Raw genomic sequence first — 22813 nt, forward strand, 5'->3', positions numbered from 1 at the left:
AGGGTTTTCCTTTGGGGTGATGAGAAGGTTCTGGAACTAGACAGTGGTATGGTTTTACAGCATCCTGTGTGTACTTCATGCACTCAATTGTAAAGGAGTCTCTTGGGCCTAGAAAAGAGAACAACAGTCTCAAAGGCCCCTTGCTGAATCATCTAACTTAGGAGAAAGCAAAATATAACTTTAGTTCCATCCTGATGCTCCAGGCCAGTTGCATCTATCTGGGAATTATCACCCCCTGTCCGGAAACCCACCACCCCCTACACCTGCCCAGAAGACTTATCACCCCCTGCCCAACTACAAGTGTCATCTCAACAAAAGAATACTCAAAATATCCCGCCTGATTGACGTTTCCCTTATCACTTCCACAAACCTCCCTATAAGTATGAAGCCTCCCTGATCCCTTTCGCCGCTCAGCCTGGTCGTTAGGCCGACTGTCGCCCCTCCTTGCCGAATAAAGGTAACCTACTTCTGTTGAGGTCGTCTTTCCTTTTCTGCCTCGCCAGAACTGTGCCTTACAAATTGTACTTTTAAAAATAGTACAGCTCATGTTATGTTTGCTGTGAAGTATGTAAGTAAAGTCGCTCAGTCGAGTCGGACTCTTTCCGACCCCATGGACTGTAGCCTACCAGGCTCCTCTGTCCATGGGATTTTCCAGGCAAGAATACTAGAGTGGGTTGCCATTTGCTCCTCCAGGGATCTTCCTGACCCAGGGATCGAACCCGGGTCTCCAGCATTGCAGACAGATGCTTTACCGTCTGAGCAAGCAGGGAAGCCCATGATGATAAAAAACAAACAAACAAACAAACAAAAAAACCCTTTACTTCATAAGATCCCCACAAAAGTCAATTTATTAAAAGTCAAAAATAAACCAAATGTGTGATATAGTGCATTCTTCTCAGAAACGTGTTCAAAAACAAGATCTAGTGGCATCATCTTAGACTGGTAATGGGTCTAAATGATATTTCCAGAGCTGCAATTGAAATGTGCTGTGAAAATATCTGTGCTTTCTGGGGGCTTCCCTGATGGTCCAGTGGTTAAGACTGCAGCAGGAATGCAGCAGGATTGAATGGGTTCCATTCCTGGTCGGGGAAATAAGATCCCAAATGTTGCAGGGCGTGGCCAAAAAGAAAAGAAAATATCTGGTTTCCATTAGTGACAAACCCACTGTTACTGCTGACATGACTGCAATCTGCCTTCATAAATGAGAAAAAGGCTAAAGTTCAGAATGAGTTTAGTGAAAAACATACAATTTTGTTTTCCATCCAAGTTCCTAGGGCCCCTGAATTCTAGGGGTTCCTGGACCTCAGATAAAGACTTCCTGGTCTAGAGGCTTCAAATCGAGGCCCTGGAGTCCTGCAGGCCTGGATTTAAACATTGTCTCTGACACATATTAGCTTTGACAAGTGACTGTCCTCCCTAGGCCTCCATTTTGTCATCTATAAAATGGGGAGTTTTTATGTTTTTTCTCATCATTTTTAAAACATTTCTTTTTAATGGGAGGATAATTGCTTTACAATATTGTGTTCATTTCTGCCATGCACCAACATGAATCCGCCATAGGTATACCCATGTCCCCTCCCTCTTGAAGCTCCCTCCCACCTCCCACCCCCACCTTACCCTCTAGGTTGTTACAGAGCCCAGGTTTGAGTTCCCTGAGCCATAGAGCAAATTCCCGAACGCTATCTATTTTACACATGGTAGTGTATGTTCTTCCATGCTACTCTCTCCATTCATCCCACCCTCACCTTCCTCCTCCCACCCCCACATCCCCAACTCCATTCTCTATGGCTGGCATCACCATTGCTGCCCTACAAATAGATTCATCAGTACCATCTCTCTAGATTCCATATATATGCATCAATATGCGACATTTGTTTTTCTCTTTCTGACTTACTTCACTCTGTATAATAGGCTGTAAGTTCATCCATCTCATTAGCACAGACTTAGATGCGTTCCTTTTCATGAATGAGTAATATTCCTAAAATGGGGTGTTTTAAAATTGTTTATACGCATTACATCAAGAATGTGGCTATTGAATGAATCACACAGGTCACACAGCACAGTAGGAACCATGACCTGGGGTCAGGAAAGTCCATGGTGGTGCCACTCCAAGGTCAGGAAAGTGCAATGTTTCGCCCCTGTGTTGAAATGCACCACAATATGATCAACAGGAAACAAAGGTCAGGAAGCAGAAGAGTTTGCGGTATGTAAATCCCAGTCCCTGCAGGGCACAGACTGAATGTGTCTGGTGTTTCCAGGGCCCAGTTGGGTGTTTGGGTCATGGCAGTGGCCCAGAAGACTATTGTGACATGAATAACGATTTTCTGGGGTTTAACTGTGTCATCCCCAAAATTGATACATTGAAGTCTGACTCAGTGGACATGAGTTTGAGTCAACGGGGGTTGGTGATGGACAGGGAGACCTGGTGTGCTGCACTCCATGGGGTCGCAGAGAGTCGGACATGACTGAGTGATTGAACTGAACTGAATTGAACCCTTAACCCCCAGTACCCAAGAATGTGACCTTACTTGAATATCCATTCATTCATTGCAAATGTAACCAAGTTAAAAAGAGGTCCTTAGTGTGGGCCCCAATCTTGTTAGACTGGTGTCTTTATGAAAGGGGTAGTTCAGGACCCAGACACATCCCAGAGAGAATGCCATGGGAAGATAAAGGCAGAGATGAGGATGATGCTTCGAGAAGTCAGGGAACGTCAAAGATGGCCAGCAAATCACCAGACACGAGGGGAGAGGCCTGGAATAGATTCTCTCCCATGGCTTTTAGAAGGAATCAAATCTGATGACTCCATGATCCTTGTTAAAGCAGACTTAGAAACTAATATAGACTGGGATGACCCCAGATGGAAAGTCACATGATGTATCAGTTTCCTATGGCTGATATAAAAACGATCACAAACTCAGTGCCCTCAAATAACACAAATGTATTATCTTACAGCTTATTTATTTCCTTAGCTGTATCATCTTACAGGTTTTTCATTTCTTTTTATTATCGTACACATTTTCAGTTTCTAGATGCGGCATCTCTTGGCTCATGGCCCCTTCCTCAGTCTTCAAAGCCAGGAGCATAGCATCTTCTTTCTTCTCTGACCTCTGCCACTGTCTTCTCTATGTCTGATCTTCTGCCTTGCTCCTTTTTTTCTCCAGGGGGACACACCACATGGCTTGCAGGATCTTAGTTCCACAACCAGGGATAGAACCTGTGCCTCCTGCAGTGGAAGCATGGAGTCATAACCACTGGACCACTGGGGAATTCGCTCTGCCTCCCTCTTATAAAACCTCTTGCTGTTACATTGGGTCCATCCAGATAATCCAGGTTAATCTCCCCACCTCAAGATCCTTAACTTCGTCCCATCTGCAAAGCCCCCTATGCCATTAAAGATATTTTAACATATTCTCAGGGTGTACAGATTAGGACACAGAGATCCCTGGCACAAGGTGGGGAGATACTACCCAGGACTTTGCAGGCTGGGTCCATGACAAGTGACCCTGAGATGGACAATCGTGCATAAGACCCCTGTTGGTTCTCATCACTCAATGGACATGAATGTGAGCAAACTCCAGGAGACAGTGAAGGACAGGGAAGCCTGGCATGCTTTAGTCCACGGGGTCACAAGGAATCAGACACGACTTAGCGACTGAACAACAACAACAACAACAAATTCCTGAGGAAGGGCCTGGGAGCCATGGAATGGCTTTGAGCAGGGGAGTGAAATGGTAAGATGTATTCTTGGAAGGGACCATGCTCTGGCTGCCAAGTAAAGAGTGGCTGAGAGAACTTCTTGCCTCTCTTGACCTTGGCACAGATACATCCTTTCACCCCACCTTCGTGATTTGCTGCTTGGTCTCCAACATCATCTGTTCCATGATCTTTGACCATTGTTTTGACTACAAGGATGAAGACTTCCTAGGGCTGCTGGCTGAAAACCTGCAGCAGGTGGACAATTTGGGGGTCAAGGTACCTGCTGAAGCCACCCCAACCCCAATCGCACAGCCCTTCCTCCAGAGTCCTTTCTTTCAGTTCAAATGTCTGCCAACATAAATGAGCCTGTATATGTGTTCACCTCTTGGTTGGATACTGGAGACACACCAGGAGCCAAGATATACCTAGCTGTGTCATCAAGCGATGACAGACATGTGACCAAACCTGATAGCCCAGAGGGATCAGGGCCATGGCAGTCCATTCAGTCCATGCTCAGTGAACCTGCTATCCTGTGCAGGGGGGTGGGGGGTGGGGCATTAGGGGGTGGGGAGGTGACTAGAGTGAGCTCATGAATGCACACATCATGGAATCCAAGGTGTGGAGAAAGGGAGGCTGTGGTTATTCTCAAGAGGGGAATAGTCACTTGGGTAAGCTCTGGCCCCAAAGGCAGAAATGCTGAGAGATACTGAGGCAAGTTTTCATTCTTTGCTTCATTTATTTAGCTAAATATATATATATATATACATATTTATGTATATATGTATACATCACTCGTGGAATTCTATTAATAGGTGAAAGGAAACACCTCCTTGAGTTTAGAAGAGCTGCAGAAGGGCAGAAGGAAGTGAGATGCGGATGGGACTTTCCCAAGGAGGTGGCATCCATGGAGGGGAGGGATGCTGGCTCACAGCACAGCCTGATCAGAGGCAGGAAGACAGGGAGAGAGTTCGGGGGCCATTCTCTGCAGAGGTGGGGACACACATGACCCTGGTATCCTTGATCACCTTCCCTCAGCCTCTTTGGCGGGGCAGGAACTGGATCTGGTAGTTCGGGGGCACATTGCCCACCCCACTCTCCTGGGGAGTAAGGTCAATGTCCTCAGGGGCCACGGGGGTGGCCACGGAGAAGTTCTGGAGGATGGTGGTGAAGAAGAGGAATAATTCGGTGCGGGCGATGCCTTCACCAAGACAGATACGCTTCCCTGTGGGGACAGAACAGACGTTCACCATGTGGACACGAGGCACAGAATCTCGGATCACGGTGTGCACTGGGAGCGGATGCACACACATTGCCTGCTCACACCCCAAAGCCCAGACACCTGTGTTCATTGCAATAAAGTGGTGTGGGTTTAGCCTTTAACCTGTAGTCACAGGAGACTCTTAGAGGATTTCGAAACTCTCTGAAAGTAAGTGCCAATTGTGCAGTGGATGTACCTTGCTCATGTTTCTGGGACAGAGTTTGTAAGCTTCTGTTCAATTTCCAGAGAGTTCCGTGGCCCCAGAGAATGGAAGGATGCTTGAGTGTGTGTGTGTGTGTGTGTGTGTGCATCTGCCTGAACATACAGACCAGTGCATATTTCTGACAATATTTTTCATGTCTGTCATACCTAATATGGGAAGAATGGTACCTATCTAGTAGGGCTCTTTAGAAGATAAAAATGTTAGTGTTTTCTAAAATTTTTAGAAGACCTGACCAGTTCAGTTCAGATCAGTCGCTCAGTCGTGTCCAACTCTATGCGACCCCATGGACTGCAGCACACCAGGCCTCCCTGTCCATCACCAACTCCTAGAGTTTATTCAAACTCATGTCCATAGAGATGGTGATGCCATCCAACCATCTCATCCTCTGTCGTCCCCTTCTCCTCCCGCCTTCAATCTTTCCCAGCATCAGGGTCTTTTCATGTGAGCCAGTTTGTCTCATCAGGAGGCCAAAGTATTGGAGCTTCAGCTTCAGCATCAGTCCTTCCAATGAATATTCAGGACTGATTTCCTTTAGGAGGGACTGTTAGTAAAGGCAAATGTATGGAGCACCTTGTGTTGGTCTCTGGGTGCGTGTGGTGGGGAGTTGTATGTCAGGTGTGTGCCTGGCCCTATGTATATTAACATGTCTGTGTGTTTTCTTCTTACCTCAGCCTGGGAGCCATGGGCTCCAGGAGTTCTGAATAAAAAAATAACAAACATATGTAACATGGTGTGTACGACTGATGGTCATGGGATCTGAGTGGACAGATTCCATGAGATTCTCAGAGGCAGGTGGATGCCCCCACCACAGTTCTAAACCATGAACCTGGAGTGAAGTGAGAACAGAAGGAGCCAGAAGAAAGGCTGAGATCCTGACAGGCTCTCCCTTTTTTTAAAAAAAAAAATTAGTTTGATATGATTTTTTCTTGGCTGCACCGTGTGGCCTTTGGCAACCTCAGTTCCCTGACCAACGATCAAACCGTTAGTCCCTGCTGTGGAAGCCCAGAATCAACCCCTGGATGGCCAAGGAATTCCCCCTCAAGTCTTCCAAGTGGTTAGACTTTATGCCCATTGGAGGTAACTGGAGAATGTCTACAACTTCTAGGCTCATTTAGAAGTTAGGACACAGGAGCATAGCAATACTCAGAATGGCGCTCCCAGCTGATTCTTCTCCTGTCACTGAATATGCAACTGGGTTCTTCCAAGAACAGTCTGACTCCTGCTCCCTCCAACCCAGTCCTTCCCATCCTTCGGCTCTGCAACGGGACACCCTCTGGCTCTTTCTCTCTGCCCATGGCCGTCTGCTTCAGTCTTTTCCTCTGTCTATACCTTCTGCCAGGCACTGTATCTTTTCTCTTTATGTCTTCCCTGTTCTGCCTTCTTGAATCGTATGTGAGTCCCTTTCTCTGTCTATTCGAGTCTGATTCTCCCTGCAGTGTGCTTGTGTATTTTCAGTCTCCCTGCACAATCTCTCCTTTCCTCTCCTTCAGTGTTTCTTCCTCTCTGCTTCTGTCACTTCTCTTTTCCTCTCTGTCTTCCTCTTTCTCAGCCTCTTCTTTCTCCACCTCCCTCTATTATCTCATTCACTAAGTCTCTTTCTACCATTATCTCTCCTGTCTTTCTGTCTCTCTCTCTCTGTGTTTCTCACTCACTCTCTCCTTATCTGTCTGTCTGTCTCTGTTTCTGTTTGCCACATCTCTGCCTCTCTTAAAACTTAGGACAAGACTGTTTAATGGAGAAACTGACCCTCACCCACCACCCAGACCCCACAGGTCCCCTGGCTCTCACTGAAGAAGAACTAAGGAGGGAGGGGACACCCCTGCTGGTCCAGTGGATAAGACTCCAAGCTCCCAGTGCAGGGTGACTAGTTGGATCCCTGGTCGGGGAACCATTAATGAGATTCCCACATACTGCAACTGAGCCTGCGCAGCAACTACTGAGTCCACATGCCCTAGAGCCCCTGCAACACAGCACCCAGCGCAGCCAGAAGTTTAGAAAGAAAGGAGAGAGGAAGCCATTGCACTGGGCAGAGCTAGAGGCCCTGAGTCACTGAAGTCACCGGTGTGATTCAAAACTGGGAACTTGATGCTGGGGTCCACCTTCCTCCCCAAGGAGGAGAACCTGGGCATTGGGATTTCCTCTGGTTGGGTCAAGGAGCAGACAATAGGGAGAGAGTGAAATCAAAGCAGGTGAAGACCCTCCCTGGCTCCCTGGACCCAGCAGAACAAATTCAGACTCCTCCCAGTTTTCAAGGCCCCACCCAGCTGAGCTCATCACCCTTGTTATTCACTTGCTAAGTTGGGTCCAACTCTTTGTGACCCCACAGACTGCAGCACACCAGGTTTCCCTATCCTTTACCATCACTGAGAGTTTGCTCAAACTCATGTCCGTTGACTCAGTGATACTATCCAACCCTCTCATCCTCTGTCGCCCTCTTCTCCTCCTGCCCTCAGTCTTTCCCAACATCGGGATCTTTTCAAATGAGTCAACTCTTCACATCAGGTGGCCAAAGTATTGGAGCTTTGGCTTTAGCATCAGCCCTGATATGAATATTTAGGGTTGATTTCCTTCAGGATTGACGGGTTTGGTCGACTTGCCATCCAAGGGACTGTCAAGAGTCTTCTCTAGCACCACAATTCAAAAGCACCCCTTCCTCAGTGTTCAGCCTTCTTTATGGTCCATCTCTCACATCCATACATGACTAATGAGAAACCACAGCTTTGACTATATGCACCTTTGTCGGCAAAGGTCTCTGCTTTTTAATACCCCATCCAGCTTTGTCATGGCTTTTCTTCCAAGGAGCAAGCATCTTTTCGTGTCATGTCTGCAATCATCATCCGCAGTGACTTTGGAGCCCAAGAAAATGAAATCTACCAGTTTCCACTGTCTCCCCATCTATTTCCCATGAAGTGATGGGACCGGATGCCATGATCTTCATGTTTTGAATGTTCTTTCACCCTCATCAAGTGGCTCATTTGTTCCTCTTCACTTATCTTCTTCTTCACCCTTCTCTTCTGTAATCCACGTCCCAGTCTTCCTGAGTTCTTTCTCAGATGAGCCATGCCATCTCCACCTTCAGGCTCTGCCCTTGCTTCTCCCTCTGAGGGAACATGCCTTCCAGTGGCTGGTTGATACTCCCCCATGATGTCATAGCTTAGAAGACTGTTTAGGGTAAGCTTTTCCTCACAGACCCACCAGGAGTACTCAGTATTTCCTATTTGATGTTCCCAAAGCCCCCATTAGAGCACTTATCACCATTATGATTCGTTACATAAAGAAGAGTGTCCTCTGAGCACTTATGTTAGCCAAGGAGTTCTAAGCCCACTGCAACATTTATTCATGTATAGATTTTTCTGTAACCATATAACCCATGCTTATCTCTCTTGTTGGACTGTAAACTTCCGGGGGCAGGAACTGTGTCTCTTTGTGACTTGTCTGATACATTATCTTCAACCTCTGATGAGATGTTTGGCTCATAGTGGTGCTCAACAGATTTGATACCTGTGTGTAGAGAGGTATACTTGTTGCCCTTTGGGAACAGAGTTGTGGCTTTGGGATGTGACATTGGTTCTCAAGCCCCCTCTAGGGTTGGTGTGAAGATGAGATGAGTTAATACAGGTAAAGCAACTGGCACAGATAAACTGCTCAATGAACAAAGACCTCTCTTTGATTGTCCTCAAGAAGTCATGGCACCTGCACTCTGGAATGCAGACCCAGCTTACCTATAGAGAAGGGCATAAAAGCGTCATTTTTCTTCACCGCCCCATTGGCATCGAGAAAGTGGTTAGGGTTGAAGTCATCTGGTTTCTCAAAGTAATGTGAGTCGTGGAGAGCAGAGCTCAGGATGGGATAGACTTCTGTGCCCTGAGGGAGTGTCACAAGATTGAAAGATATCTCCATTTCCTCCCCCAACCCACCCCTACACATCATGACCCAAGGGTGAGTGACAAAGCCAAAAAGAGGTCAAGGGTGGGAGGTGAAAGAGAACCCAGGAGAGCCCCACGAGGGAGATATGGCAGCCCAGTGAGGTGCTGTACCTTGGGGAGGATGTACCCTCGGAAATGAGTGTCTTTAGTGACCATGTGGGGCACGCCCATGGGGACGAGGTCCGAAAATCTCTGAATCTCATGGATGACTGCGTCCGTGTATGGCATTTGGGCTCTGTCATCCAGGGCTGGAGGGCGATGTGAGCCAATCACCTGGTCAATCTCCTTGTGGATTTTCTCTGCACAGAAGCGTGGGACCAGTGAACCTCAGTTATAGAGACATTTCACCAGGAACACTGCTTTCTATGTTGGAACACATTTCATTGTTATGAACATTGGTCCATTCATTTCAAGGCCAATAAGCCCGGAAAACCCAGAGGAAATGGTTAGATCATTGACACTCCTCTGAGCAACCAGCTTGGAGTGGGAGGAGAAATGGGAAAACTACAAGAATTTTCACTCTTTAATATCTAAAGCATATTATGAATTCTCTCCCAACATACACAAGCAAACACACACACACATGTGAAGCCCAGTTTTGCTCAGAATTTCAGACTAAGAACTCAAGGCTATGAACCTATCAAAATTCCTCCTCTAAGATGAGTAGAAAATGAACTAATATTTATCGTGTGTATATTATAGATGAGACATTGTGCTAGGTCCTCAGGAATATAATAGTAAAACACATCAGTGGATTAACCCATGAACAACTGGAGAAGTAAATGAGCACATCAATCATTTGATCAATTAGTAGATCAATTCATGAGCAGCTGCTGCTGCTGTTGCTCCTAAGTCACTTCAGTCGTGTCCGACTCTGTGCGACCCCATAGATGACAGCCCACCAGGCTCCTCTGTCCCTGGGATTCTCCTGGCAAGGATCCTGCAGTGGGTTGCCATTTCCTTCTCCAATGTATGCATGCATGCTAAGTCACTTCAATCACGTCTGACTCTGTGCGACCCTATGGACAGCAGCCCACCAGGCTCCTCTGTCCACAGGATTCTCCAGGCAAAAGTACTGCAGTGGGCTGCCATTTCCTTCTCCAATTCATGAGTGGAAAGACTGGTAAATGGAAGAATGCTAATGAATGGATGTATTATTAACTTATCTAAGAGTAATTTATTACTAAATGATTCATAGACAAATAAAGAAATGAACTTGACGAACCAATAACTCAAATGAATGGGTGGATGGCTAAACTTCTGGAAGAACATGTGAATGAATACATTTAAAGGAACAGGTAAACAGAGGAATCAGTGGGTGGTTGGATGGATTGAATGATAGAATTATAAATCAAGGGTGAATAAATGAGTGCATAAATAAATAACTGAAAAGATAGATGGATGAAGGATGCAGTGAAAAACAAGCAATGGAAGGATTAAGGTATGTAACCTAGTTTTAGAAAAACAGATGGATGCATGAATAAATGAAGAAACAGATGAACCAGTGACAAACACTTCATTCAATGAATCACTCTTTCAAATGATCAATTGATGAATCAGTTTGTCCAAATAAAGCATGGATGTATATATCCTAGATGAATTATAGATGAAAGAATCTGAGTGCACAGGTTGACTGATGAGTTGAAAGGACAGATGGGTAAATGAGTGGGTCGATCTTTAAGTGATAGAAGGAACAGTGGGAAAACAGATTGACAGATTTTGTGATTTTTTTGGCCACGCTGTGCTACTTGCCATATCTTAGTTTCCTGACCAGGGGTTGAACCCAGGGCCATGGTACTGAAAGTACTGAGTCGTAAGCACTGGACCTCCAGGGAACTCCCCAGATTGACAGATTCTTCATTCATCCATCCACCAACAGGCCTGGCTTAGTTGGGTAGATCATTCAAAACCTGCACTGCTCAGGGGACTTCCCTGCTGGTCCAGTGGTTAAGGCTGCTCACTGCCACAGCATGGGGTGCAAATTCCATGCCTGGTCAGGGGCCAAGGGAAACAGAAAAACAAAAACAACCTAAGGCTCCTGGTGTAAGAGGGGAAAGCTGCCTCTCTCCTTCACCAAAGACCTATAGCCCCATTTCTGGACCTGCAGAGGGGTCAGAAGCCCCTCCCAGTGCCCGTCCCCGGCCTGCCCACCTGCTATGTGCGGGTACTTGAGCATGAGCAGGAACCCGTAACGGAGCGTGGTGCTGGTTGTCTCCGTGCCAGCAAAGAAGAGCGACAGAACAGACATGATGAGGTTCCGATGATCGAACTGGCTTTGGGGGTCGGACTTATCCTGAATCCAGACGGGTGGGGTTCACATCAGGGGAGGCCGGGGCCCTGCTGCCCACACCTCTTCTCGCCGGGTCCCTCCACCTGTTTCTGGGTCTTACACCGTCTGGCCCTTTCCCCTTTCCTCTATGCTCTGTGTGTCCCACCGTCTCTCTATCTCGGTCTCAATCTCCCTTCGCTCTGTCTTGCTCTGTTTCAATCATCTTCCATCTCTTTGGTGTGTCTGTCCCCCTTCGTCTCCCAGTCTCTCTGCCTCTGTGTCTCTTTTCACCAGCTGCTGCATTTTTCCCCTTGTCCTGTATTTCCCGTACCTGTCTCCTCCCCAGCAACTCCCCCCTCTTTCCTCTCTCCCTCTGCTCCCTTCCAAATCTCCCCTCCCCTCTCCCTTCCCCCCACTGCTCTACTCCTTTCCCCGCCCTTTTCACTCTACATCTTTTATTCTCCTCCCTTCCACCCCATTGCCTCTTCCAAATCCTACTTTTTCCATGCGGAGCAGGTAGCAGTCAATGAAATCCCGGGGGGCATTGGGGTCGAGGGTCTCACGGTGCTTCTCCACACTGTGGCCAATGAAGACGTTGATTTCCTGCAGGTTTTTGTAGATTTGCCTGTGTGAGCCAGGAAAGTACTTCAGGAAGCTGGGGTAGAGTTCAAACAGCTGCCGGAGAGAAGGGACTGTGAGGCCCTTGCAGGGTTCAGCTAGCGGGTCACAGGGAGGGACAGCCCTTCTGCCCAGTACCCTCACAAGGGATCTCTGTTTTCCTGTCTCTCTCTCCATCTCTCTCTGCCTCTCTGGGGTGTCTTGGTCTCCCTGTCTCTGTCTCTCTCTCCACCTCTCAGTCTCTGTCTCCCTCTGGCTCTCACTCTGTATCTGAGCCCCTCACTCACTGCTTCTGTGTGTCTTTTGTGTAAGAGATCACTTTTTTCTCTTTCTGCATCTTTCCCCCTCTCCTTGTGTCCTCTTGTTAGTCTCTGGCCCACCTGTCTCTCTCTCCTTTCCACCTCTCCTCATCTCCATGGGTCTCCTGCTCATCCACCCTCTGCCCTGTCCCTGCCTACCCCAGCCCGTTTATCTCTTCTACTCAAACCTCTCTCTGCCTCTTTCCTCCTCTTGCATCATCCTTGCTGTGTCAGGCGTTGATGACAGAATGCTTACAAAAAATGAAGCTGCTGACTGTCTGGGAGCATATGTCTATTGCTTTGCCTAATGAGAAATGTAACTTCTAACTTGTTCCAACAATTGCAAGAAATGCAGGATAGTATAAACTATGATCTGGAATTCCTCCTTCACCTGTCCTTCGAGAGATAACATGGTTAACTTTTTGGCAGAACTCCTTCCAGACTTTTCCTCTCCCTGTGGTTCTCTGTGAGAGAAGAAAATTGAAACCCCGTGTTGGACTTGTGCAAGTACTCATCTGAACCTCCTTGCAGATTTTCCAGGCCTGACTCTCCACTAGGAGGTCATGGGAATTTGGATTTGCCATATTCATTCCTGTGACTCTGACCTGCACTCTTGGATGAGAACAACAGCCAGGCAGACTTTTCTGAAGTTTCACTTTTTAGCTTAACATACTGTAGGGGTGGGGCTTCCCTGGTGGCTCAGAAGGTAAAGAATCTGTCTGCAATGCTAGGGGTCCGGAACATCCTCTGGAGGAGGAAATGGCAACCCCTTCCAGCATTCCTGCCTGGAGAACTGTATGGACATAGGAGCAGCCTGGCGGGCTACAGTCTCTGGGATCACAAAGAGTCAGACACAACTGAGGGACCAACACTTTCACTTTTTGCAATAGGGGTATTTCTAGGTTCATTGAGAAAGACACACTTTATCTTTTTGCTTTAAGAGAGGACCAGGTTCATGTGTGTGTCTTTGATTCCTCTTCCTGTTTCTCCCTCCTCCATCACTCCCCTTTCTTCCTCTTACTCTCTCAGTCCTTGTCTCACCATCTCTCCCTTCCCCCAGGCCTCTATGTCCCTGTCTCTCTCTCTGTTATCTTTGCCTCCCTTCTGGCTGGAAGCTGCATTTTCGGTTCCCAAAAGCAAATCACTCCTTTCCCCTGCCTGATGTCCACCCGAGCTCTGCCCTCCCAGACCTGGCTGGACAGGGAGCTGATGAGCAAGAAAGATTGGAAGATCAGGTCCAGCAGCCTCAGGAACTCAGGATCTTTGTAGTCAAAGCGTTTTCCAAAGACTATGGAACAGATGATGTTGGCGGTGATGGAGTGGAAGTAGAAGACGGGATCCTGGAGGGCTCCTAGACGGAAAGGGGCGGGTCGCAGGAAAGAGACTCAGGTGCCGTGGGAGCTGTCTCTGTGTGACTCTCTATCACTCAGTCATAATAAAAAAAAAAAAAAAAAAAACAGCCTCATAACAGCCAACACTCGCTAGCCTAGAAGCTGTGCAGGCCCTATTCTAAGCACTTCACATATTATTTTATTAAATTCTCATCTCAGTCCTGTGAAGAAGGTGCAGTGGACCTGTTCAATCAGTTGCAGGTGCCATTGACAAAGCTCTGTTCTCTTGGTCCGTTAACTGTCCACACTTCCCCCCCACCACCCCCATCTTTTTCATCCACCCCTAGAGCTCTCTGGTCCTTGGGAACTGCTCTGCACTTGATTGTTGGTGTCTGGATTCGCCAAGCTCGCCCCAGGTGGAGGGAGGGCGGGCTGTGCCCCCAGGCCTGTAGGTCAGTGCGGCCTCTCCCTGGGTCTCTCCTGTCCACTGTCTCTTTTTCCCTTGCACACCCTTTCCTGAGCCTCTCTGTCTCTCTCCAATCTTCATGCCTCAGTATCTCTCTGCCATTGTTCCTTCCTGCCTCTCTGAGTCTCTTCTCTTTTTGCCTCGATCCCTCCATCTCTGTCTCTTTCTTCCTCTCTGTATCTCCATCTGAATCACTCTGTGTCCTCTTGTCTTTCTTCTGAGTCCCTCCATCCTTATACATCTCTAGCTCCCCATGGAGCCAACGGCCTCTTCCTCCCAGACTCTCCATTTATGTCTCAAAATCTCTTAAGAAAGCATCTTGTCACCCCTATGTCTCAGGACGTTTCTGAGGAATCCTAAAGCCCCCAGAAGTGCCCACCTGACTTCCTAAGAGCAGAAAATCCCGACTGCCCCCTTGCTCACTGCCAGTGGTTCACCCAAAGAAAGGAAAACACAGTACGTCTGTTTTTTTGAAATGTCTGTTTTCTCTTTACTTTGTTTTAATTGAAGTCACATTTTGGCCCTTGACAGATACAATCAAACCACAAACCGGTTCCCTTGAACACAGGCAACTAACGTGCTATTTACTGCCTGAGTCGTCTTTGCCTTCCTCTTGACACTGCACGCCTGTATCTCTCCTGCCCCCCGCATTTCTCACCTACCCACCTCTGCCCTGTCTCTTTGCCCCTCTCCTGGTCCCTGCTCCTCTGCTGGCCTCCCAAGCTCTGTCTCCGCTCTGTCTCTCCATCTCTCTCTCTGCCCACCTACACCCTCTGTCTTTGGGCTACTGTGCTCACACGGCTTCCCCATGTTCCTCTCCTGCCCACACCCGCACCAGGGCTCACCCTGGGATTTCCGCAGCTCCTCCACCAGACACTGAGCCTCCTCCTGAATCCGCTCCTCCACGCTCCGCTTTCCCATCCCGAAGTCCCTCATGGTGGCCAGAGAGAATCGCCGAAGGGCCTTCCAACGTTCCCCGTTGGCAAAGATAACACCTAGGGTTTAGGACAGGCTTGGGTGGCAGAGGAATTTTCAAGGAGTCTCCAGGTCCCGCTCCACCCTTATCTTCCCTTCCCAGACTCACCCTCCCCAATCCCCATCCTCCTCCCCTGTCCCCTCCCGGTGGGCCAGAGGCTCTTACCATATCCTTGGACAATGGGGTTAACAACGGCGATCTTCGCTCGGCCAGAGAAGGCCTCGGCCTGATCCACCAGGGCCTCCTGAATGGCCTTTGTCCCACATATAATGACCACTGGCCTTGGCCCCAGGTACACCGTGAAGACATCCCCATATGTCTGTTGGAACTGCCAAGCACACCCACAGCCAGGGCTGCTATTAGTCAGCATGTACCGCTGTCCCCATCTCCATTATTAAACCAGGCAAACACTTGTGTGTGTGTGTGTGTTAGTCACTCAGTTGTGTCTGACTCTTTCCGACCCCATAGACTGTAGCCCGCCAGACTTCTCTTTCCAAGGAAATCTCCAAGCAAGAATACTGGAGTGGGTGGCCACGCCCTTCTCCAGGGGATCTTCCCAAACCAGGGATCGAACCTGGGTCTCCTGGATTGCAAGCAAAGTCTTTACCATCTAAGCCACCAGGGAAGCCCTAAAACACTTACATATACATTGGTAATTAAACACTTACATATACATTGGTAACTAAACACCTACAAAAAGATTGATAACTAGCCACTGACCCAAGACCTTACACCCCAGCCTGCCTTTTTGCTTCCCAGAACCCAGCAACTAAAAGATGACCCAGCCCAGGCCACACTGGTTGGCTTGGTTGTTGTCTTAAGCAGCGTGTGTGTGTGCTAAGTCACTTTAGGCATGTCCAACTCTTTACCATCCTATGGACCGTAGTCCCCCAGGCTCCTCTATCAATAGGATTCTCCAGGCAAGAATACTGGAGTGGGTTGCCATGCTCTCCTCCAGGGGATCTTTCTGACCCAGGGATCGAACCAACGTCTCTGACATCTCCTGCATTGGCAGGTGGGTTCTTTTTCACTAGCTCCACCTGGAAAGCCCCCTAAGAAGCACAGGTGCTTAAATATTCCTATTAATAATTTCACTCCAGCCCAGGTGATATTAGTTGAGTCTGGTGAGATCTCACTGGCATCTCATCCAAAGAATCATCCTTCTTGGAACTTCCCTGGTGGTCCACTGGCTAAGACCCTGAGCTCCCAATGCAAGGGTCCATGTTCAATCCCTGCTCAGGGAACTGGATCCCACGTGCCGCAACTAAGCATTTGCATTGTACAGTGAAGAGCAGCTAAGACCCAGCACAGGAAAAATAAATAAATAAAATATTTTTAAAAAAATCTTCCTTCTTGTGACCCACCTTCAACCCCCATCTGCCTCCTGGCAATTTCCCCAGAGAACCACCCATCCACTTGGGAGTCATGAAGGTAAAGCGATAGCTTTCTGGGGATTATCATGAAATTTGAAAAATCATAACATCAAGTTTTGCCACTGGGGCAACAGCTCAGAAGTATTTACTGAAGTTGGAGGCATGTACACTGAGTAGCTCAGCCACTTCATTCCCAGAAACACACTCAACTAAAATGCATACATGTGCTCAGCAAAATAAAAAACAAGGAGATTCATAGTTGCCTTATACTAAAATGCTCTGCAACTTAGGGAATAAACAGCTAGTGATGAATTCATAATGTGGACTACTATGCAGCCATGGTAAAAAACAAACCACTGCTACAACCAACAACAAGAATGAAACTCACAGATGTAATGTTGAGTGAAAGCAACGAGACCCAGAAGAGTTCATATGTCATAATTCCATTTATATGAAATTCAGAAACAGATAACAGGAACATATGGTGTGAGAATAATAGGAGGTGATGACTGGAAGGGGGACTTAAGGAGGTTTCTGGGCATGAGCCAAGTTGTTACGTATCTGTATGTCAACTCAATTCGTATGTTCCTTTGAAAAAATTCACGGAGCTGAGCACTTAGGATTTGTGTACTTTACCCTAAAGGTTAAACTTCACTTACAAGTTGACTTACAGAAGAGGAAAGACAAACACCATATAATATCACTTATATGTGGAATCTAAAGTATGACACAGTCAGAAGATTCTGCATGCTGCACAATGTGGCCAAAGAAATAATAATTAAATTACGGTAACACAGTGTAAAAATAATTAATTTAAAAAGTGACACAAATGAAACAAATATGATACAAATTAACATACCTAAGAAACAGAAACAGAATCCCAGACATAGAGAACAGACAGGTTGTTGTCAAGGGGAAGACCTGGGGATGGAGTGGGAGGCTGGGCACAGCAGATGTAAGCTTTTATCATGGAACCATAGACAATGAAGTCCTATTGTATAGCACAGGGAACTACATTCAATATCCTGAGATAAACCATGATGGAAAAGAACATTTTTAAAAGGAATGCGTATATATGTACAACGGAATCACTTTTCTGTACAGCAGAAATCAGCAAAACTTGGTAAATCAGCAATACTGCAATTTCAAAACTTGATTAAAAAGTTGACTTAAATTATAAAAAGGTTAAGTTCACTGAAAACTCTCTCACCGTGATCTCTGCAAACCCTCTTTGCTGGTCTCCTTACTTCCTTTCCTGTGCTACACACAATCCTTTCACTACACACCCCACCCTATCTTGAAACCAGAGCTACCTCATTAAAATGTAAATTAATTAATATCCCTAACCTGTTTCAAACCATCCAGTGCTCCTCCTACCCTGAGAATGAGACCTGAAGTTTCCCCATGGTGGACAGAGCCCTACACGATGTTGCCCCATCACCCCTCTGACATCTCCACCCACTCACACAGACCCTTCGATCACACAGCTCCAGGCTCCCTGTGGTTCCCCAAACATGCTGAGCTTGCTCCTGCTTCTGAGTGCTGGCTCTGACACCTGTCGCTCATTGATGTCATCCACAGGCATCTTTCAGGGTGTCTGATCAGCAACAAGGCAAGATGGAGCCTTTCCTTCACCACTCATTCTAAAGTAGCTTCAAGTGGCTCCTGTCACTTTTGTAAAAAAATATTTATTTTTAGTTAGAGGATAATGACTTTACAACATTAGGTTGGTTTCTGCATATGTGAACATGAATCAGTCGTAGGTATACCTATGTCCCCTCCCTCTTGAACCTCCCTCCCACCTCACACCCCATCCACTGCTCTAGGTTGTCACAGACCACTGGTTTCTGGCTCTCCCAACTCTTGAAAATATCACCTTGCTTTACTTTAATCATAGTTCTTACCAACCTAATGTTTCCTTCTCTGTGTGCCCTGTCTAATGCCACGTCATCAATGCCTAGAATGTTTCCTGGTACACACAAGGTGCCCAGTAAGTTACCACTGAATGAATGAATAAATGAACGAATAGACCAAGTAACGTCCTTTTAATGAGCACTTACTGTATACCAAGCTCTAGGCACTATCTAGTCCTCACAAGTCTCTTACGAGGCAGGCATTCTTATCATCACGACCTCATCTTGCTGAAGAGAAGCTAAGATTCCATGAGTAAGAGTTGAATCTGGAACACAAACCCTCATCCATCTGACTCCAGAAGGATTTGGAAGTAAATTATGACACCTACTAACCTATGACCTCTCTTTCCCTCCCTCCCTCTATCTCTCTCAACCTCTCTCTCTCTCTCTCCAAAGACACAATGAGAACGGAGGATCACGGGGAAATCCCTGGTGGTCCAGTGGTTGGAATTCCAAGCTCCCATGGTAGGGGGCACGAGTTCAATCCCTGGTTGGGGAATTAAAACATGCTGCATGACACAACAGGAAAAAAGGAGGATCATGGACACACAGAGGATCCTTCCAAGAGCTATAGAAGAGATTTAGGGGGTCTGGAACTAGCAAAAATTTATGCAAAATGTATGTGAATATTTACGGAGGAGGGGATCCACCATGCCTTAAACTCCCAAAGGATTTAGTGATCCCCAAGTTGTCAGGAGACCCAGGAGAAGGGGTTTCGATCCCTGGGTTTGGAAGATCCCCTGGAGTAGAACATGGCAACCCACACCAGTATTCTTGCCTGGAGAATGCCATGGACAGAGCAGCCTGCCAGGCTGCAGTCCAAGGGGTCACAAAGAGTCGGACACAACTGAGTGTGCATGTGATAACAATAAATAAAATAACAAATTATTAGGCAGCTTCCATCTATGAAGGAGAGGAAAAGGCCTCCATTCTGGACTTGCACATCCCCTCTGTGAAGTCCCAGGGTGTAACTATGGACCAGTGCCTTCCCCGGGCTGGCCTCACTCTCTATTTCTCTAAGGTGAAAGCGACTCCTCTTCTAGGCCATGAGCTGTTGTAACCAAGACCTGATGAATTTGCTCCACGATACAGATAAATCCTAGCCACTTAATTCTGAGTGAAGAAACTAAGTCCAGATATTTCCACCAAAGTCCATGGTGTTCACCCTTGTGATGGAAATGAAATAATACGCACTAGGGGTCCCACATCTGTGATAAAACACTCTCCCTTAAAATCAAGGCTGGTCCAGTGGTTAAAAACCCACTTTCCTATGCAGGGGACACGGGTTCGATCCCTGATCGGGGAAATAAGATCCCACATGCCACAGAGGAACTAAACCAGACTGCCGCAACTAGAGAGTTCTTGAGTCACAACTACTGAGCCTGCGCGCTCTAGAGCCCATGCGCTACAAGTGAAGCAGGCACACCACAACTAGAGGAAGTTCGCACACCACAGCAATGGACTAGCAGAGCTCAAAAATTCAAAAACACAGAACACAGAGTGGCAAGCCCGAGACTCAGGAGTGTGGTCACTGCAGGGGCTGGGGGGAGGGGACAGAGCACTGGGGCTGCTGGGGGTTACTGTCGAGTGTTCCCTAAGCCTGACCTGCTGGGCAGTGGGCTCGCGGGTGCAGATTACATGGTGCATGTGCTCGGCTGCTCAGTCATGTCTGACTCCTTGCAGCCCCATGGACTGTAGACCCCAGGCTCCTCTGTCCATGGAATTTTCCAGGCAAGACTGCTGGAGTGGGTTGCCATTTCCTACTCCAAAGGATATTCCTGACTGAGGATTTGAACCCACTGACAGGCAGATTCCTTACCACTGCACCACCTGGGAAGCACATGGATTCCATTATTGATACATAAATAGATCATCCATCATGAAATCATGCCTAGAGAGCCGTGATACAGGGCCTGGTAAACACTCCAGGGTCAGCTACTCATTGCACGTTAATGTTAACAATTGGTAAGAACTTGGGACCTGGCCTTGTTCCCCCTCCCTCCTCCCCTTTGTCTGGCTCTGGCTGGGGCCAATCTTTGACAGCTTTCGTTGGCAGACGAGAAACCTATTGACTGGTACCACCACCCCTTCTCTCTGTCTTCCTGTGGCAAGCAGGGACTCGGGAGAGGGGGACAGAGGAGCAGGGATTTCTATACCCCCGGCTCACACCCAGACACCACTTCACGCCCGCCTACCCTCTCCAGGGACAGTGCCCACACACTTCCAACTGAGCAAGGGACGCCTCTGACTGCCTGATCGCCATCCACCACACTTCAGCTCCACACCCCTTCCTCGCAGAACTTCCCACAGCCCACCCTTGAGCCTGGAAGGATGCCTCACATACCCTGATGAATGATCCCCAAGGACGGAGGCAAGGAGCCACCCTTAGACCCTGCACATCTGAGTCTCACCCTCAGGAAGGATTTGAGCAGGCCTTTTCTGTCCATCTGCAGAAGGTTCCCCAGGAAGGGCAGAGGACGGGGGCCAGGCGGGAGGCGCCCATGGGTCTTTGGGCGGCCTCTGGCCAGCAGGACCCAGAGTCCTGTGAGCAGAGCAAGGAGAAGGAGCACGCTGAGATCCATGGCTGCCGTCCGAAGGTCTCCCAACTGCTGGGCTTCTGGCTGAGCCTTTTATGCTAAGCCTGCATCCACGCCCAGTTATGTCACATCACCCATACCTTGGCATGCTCCGAGAGTGTGAACTCAGAACAGAAGGAGCACATACTTCCTGCTCCCACAGTCCGCTGACCTGCTCCCCTGATACCTCTCCAGCCACCCGCCCAGATGCTGGCAGAGACACCACGGTAGCCATAACACGGTCCCCATGAGTCTGTTGACTTTTGTGGGTATGGGGAGCACCCGTTGTCTCCTGGCTTTAGCTCTGTTCGTGGGTTTGTGTTTAATACTTTGGTGTATACCTGCTTCCATGTGTGTGCTTGCATGATTCCTACACATGTTTATGTGAACATGCCCATGTGTGTTTCTGCACATGAGTGTGAGTGTGCTTACACATATGTCTCTGCACGTGTCTGGACTTCTATGTATTTATGTGGTGTCTCACATGTGAAGATGTGTTTTCGTGGTGGTGGTGGTGGGGTGAGTCTGTGTGTGTGTGTGTGTGTGTGTGTGTGTGTGTGAGCGCGCGCGTATGCATCAGACAGTCCCTGTCACTACAGAGCTTGCAGACACTCAGCCTTTATCTCTCCAGCCCCACCTCCTTCGCCCTCCCTTCTGTGAGAGCCACAGATGGGAGAGGCAGGAGAAACAAAACAATCGGGGTGAGAGACATAGCTCTGGGGTCTTCAGATCTCCGTGCCCTGAGTTTTCTCCCTGCCTCCTGCCCATCTTCACAGCCGCAGGACTTTCCTCGATCCCCCGATGACAGTCCATGTGTGTCTGTCTCCCTCCTGCTGTCTCTCTCCCTCTCTTTGTCTGTTTCGCTCCTTAAACTCTGAGCTCCAGGAGCAGAGACTGTGTGCAGTTTGATCAATGTTCACTCAGCTGGCCTGTCTCCAGCCTCCCCTGAGCATTTGGCAGGCTCCATTTGTATTTAACAAATATGCTAATGATTCTGTCTGTGTCCACGTGTCGTGGCCTGGGTCTGGTTTTCCACCTCCCTCTGTCTCTCCTCTTTAGAAGGAGGGTGGCAGTCTCTTTCTTGTAATGTTACACAAACCTCTTGAGGACCCAAAACTCTGATCCCAGCAGTTGAGTCAGACTCCTCCAACCCAGTGTCCCTTGATCTCTTGAAGAGGTGGGACCTGTACTTTCCTGACCCTGGAGAGAGGCCACCATGAACATTTCTTAACCCAGGTCCTGGGTTCCGCTGTGCTGTGTGAACTGGCACTGAACTTGGGTCCTTATTCCAGGCCCAGGAATCACCGATGGGGAGACACGAAGTGCTTTACCCAGAGGAAATCACCTAATCCTCACTCAGTTAATGAAGTGAATGACAGAGAGGTTAAGATCTTGCCCAAGGCCACACAGCCATCCAGAGGTAGCATCAGGAGTCAAGCCCAGGCAGTCTAGCTCCAGAGTCTGTTCTTCCAACCACTTGACCAGGCTGCCTTTCTGAGACAGATGCAGAGAGAGATAACAGACAAAGAGAAGCAGAAGGAAAAGAAATGGAAAGGGTGAGAGGCAGAGAGGACAGTAAGTTCGAAGGGAAAGAGTTCTCTGGGTGAGGAAGCAAGGGAGAAGCTTGGTGAAACAAACTGCTTTCTTTCCTACAGGACTTCTCCGAGCCCTTAGATTGCTAACTTGAGCTGTCAATCACTCATCAAGAGGGGAGGGGACTTGACAGGAGCTCCCAGTCTATTTGGAGGACACATCACAATCTCTTGGGCAAGTGTCTGCTGCTCTTTGAGCTTCCGGTTTGCTCATCAGCAAAATGTGGGTACCTACCCTATAGGATATTTATGAGAATGCAAATGAGACCCAATGTGCAGGGGGCCTGGTCCAAA

General features: G+C 48.0%; 1 protein-coding gene across 1 annotated transcript; it reads right to left on the minus strand.

The window, feature by feature from the left end:
• Positions 1–4415: 4415 nt before the first annotated feature.
• Positions 4416–20954, minus strand: LOC122692056 (cytochrome P450 2B4-like). The gene is made up of 9 exons (XM_043899236.1): positions 20763–20954; positions 15231–15393; positions 14935–15084; positions 13483–13643; positions 11874–12050; positions 11258–11399; positions 9218–9405; positions 8903–9044; positions 4416–4921 (listed from the first exon to the last, which is right to left on the minus strand). Exons 1-9 carry the CDS (start codon positions 20931–20933, stop codon positions 4731–4733), a joined length of 1485 nt encoding a protein of 494 aa, XP_043755171.1. The 5' UTR covers positions 20934–20954; the 3' UTR covers positions 4416–4730.
• Between the last annotated feature and the right edge of the window lie 1859 nt (positions 20955–22813).

Source organism: Cervus elaphus, chromosome 4 (assembly GCF_910594005.1).
Source record: "Cervus elaphus chromosome 4, mCerEla1.1, whole genome shotgun sequence".
NCBI lineage: Eukaryota > Metazoa > Chordata > Mammalia > Artiodactyla > Cervidae > Cervus > Cervus elaphus.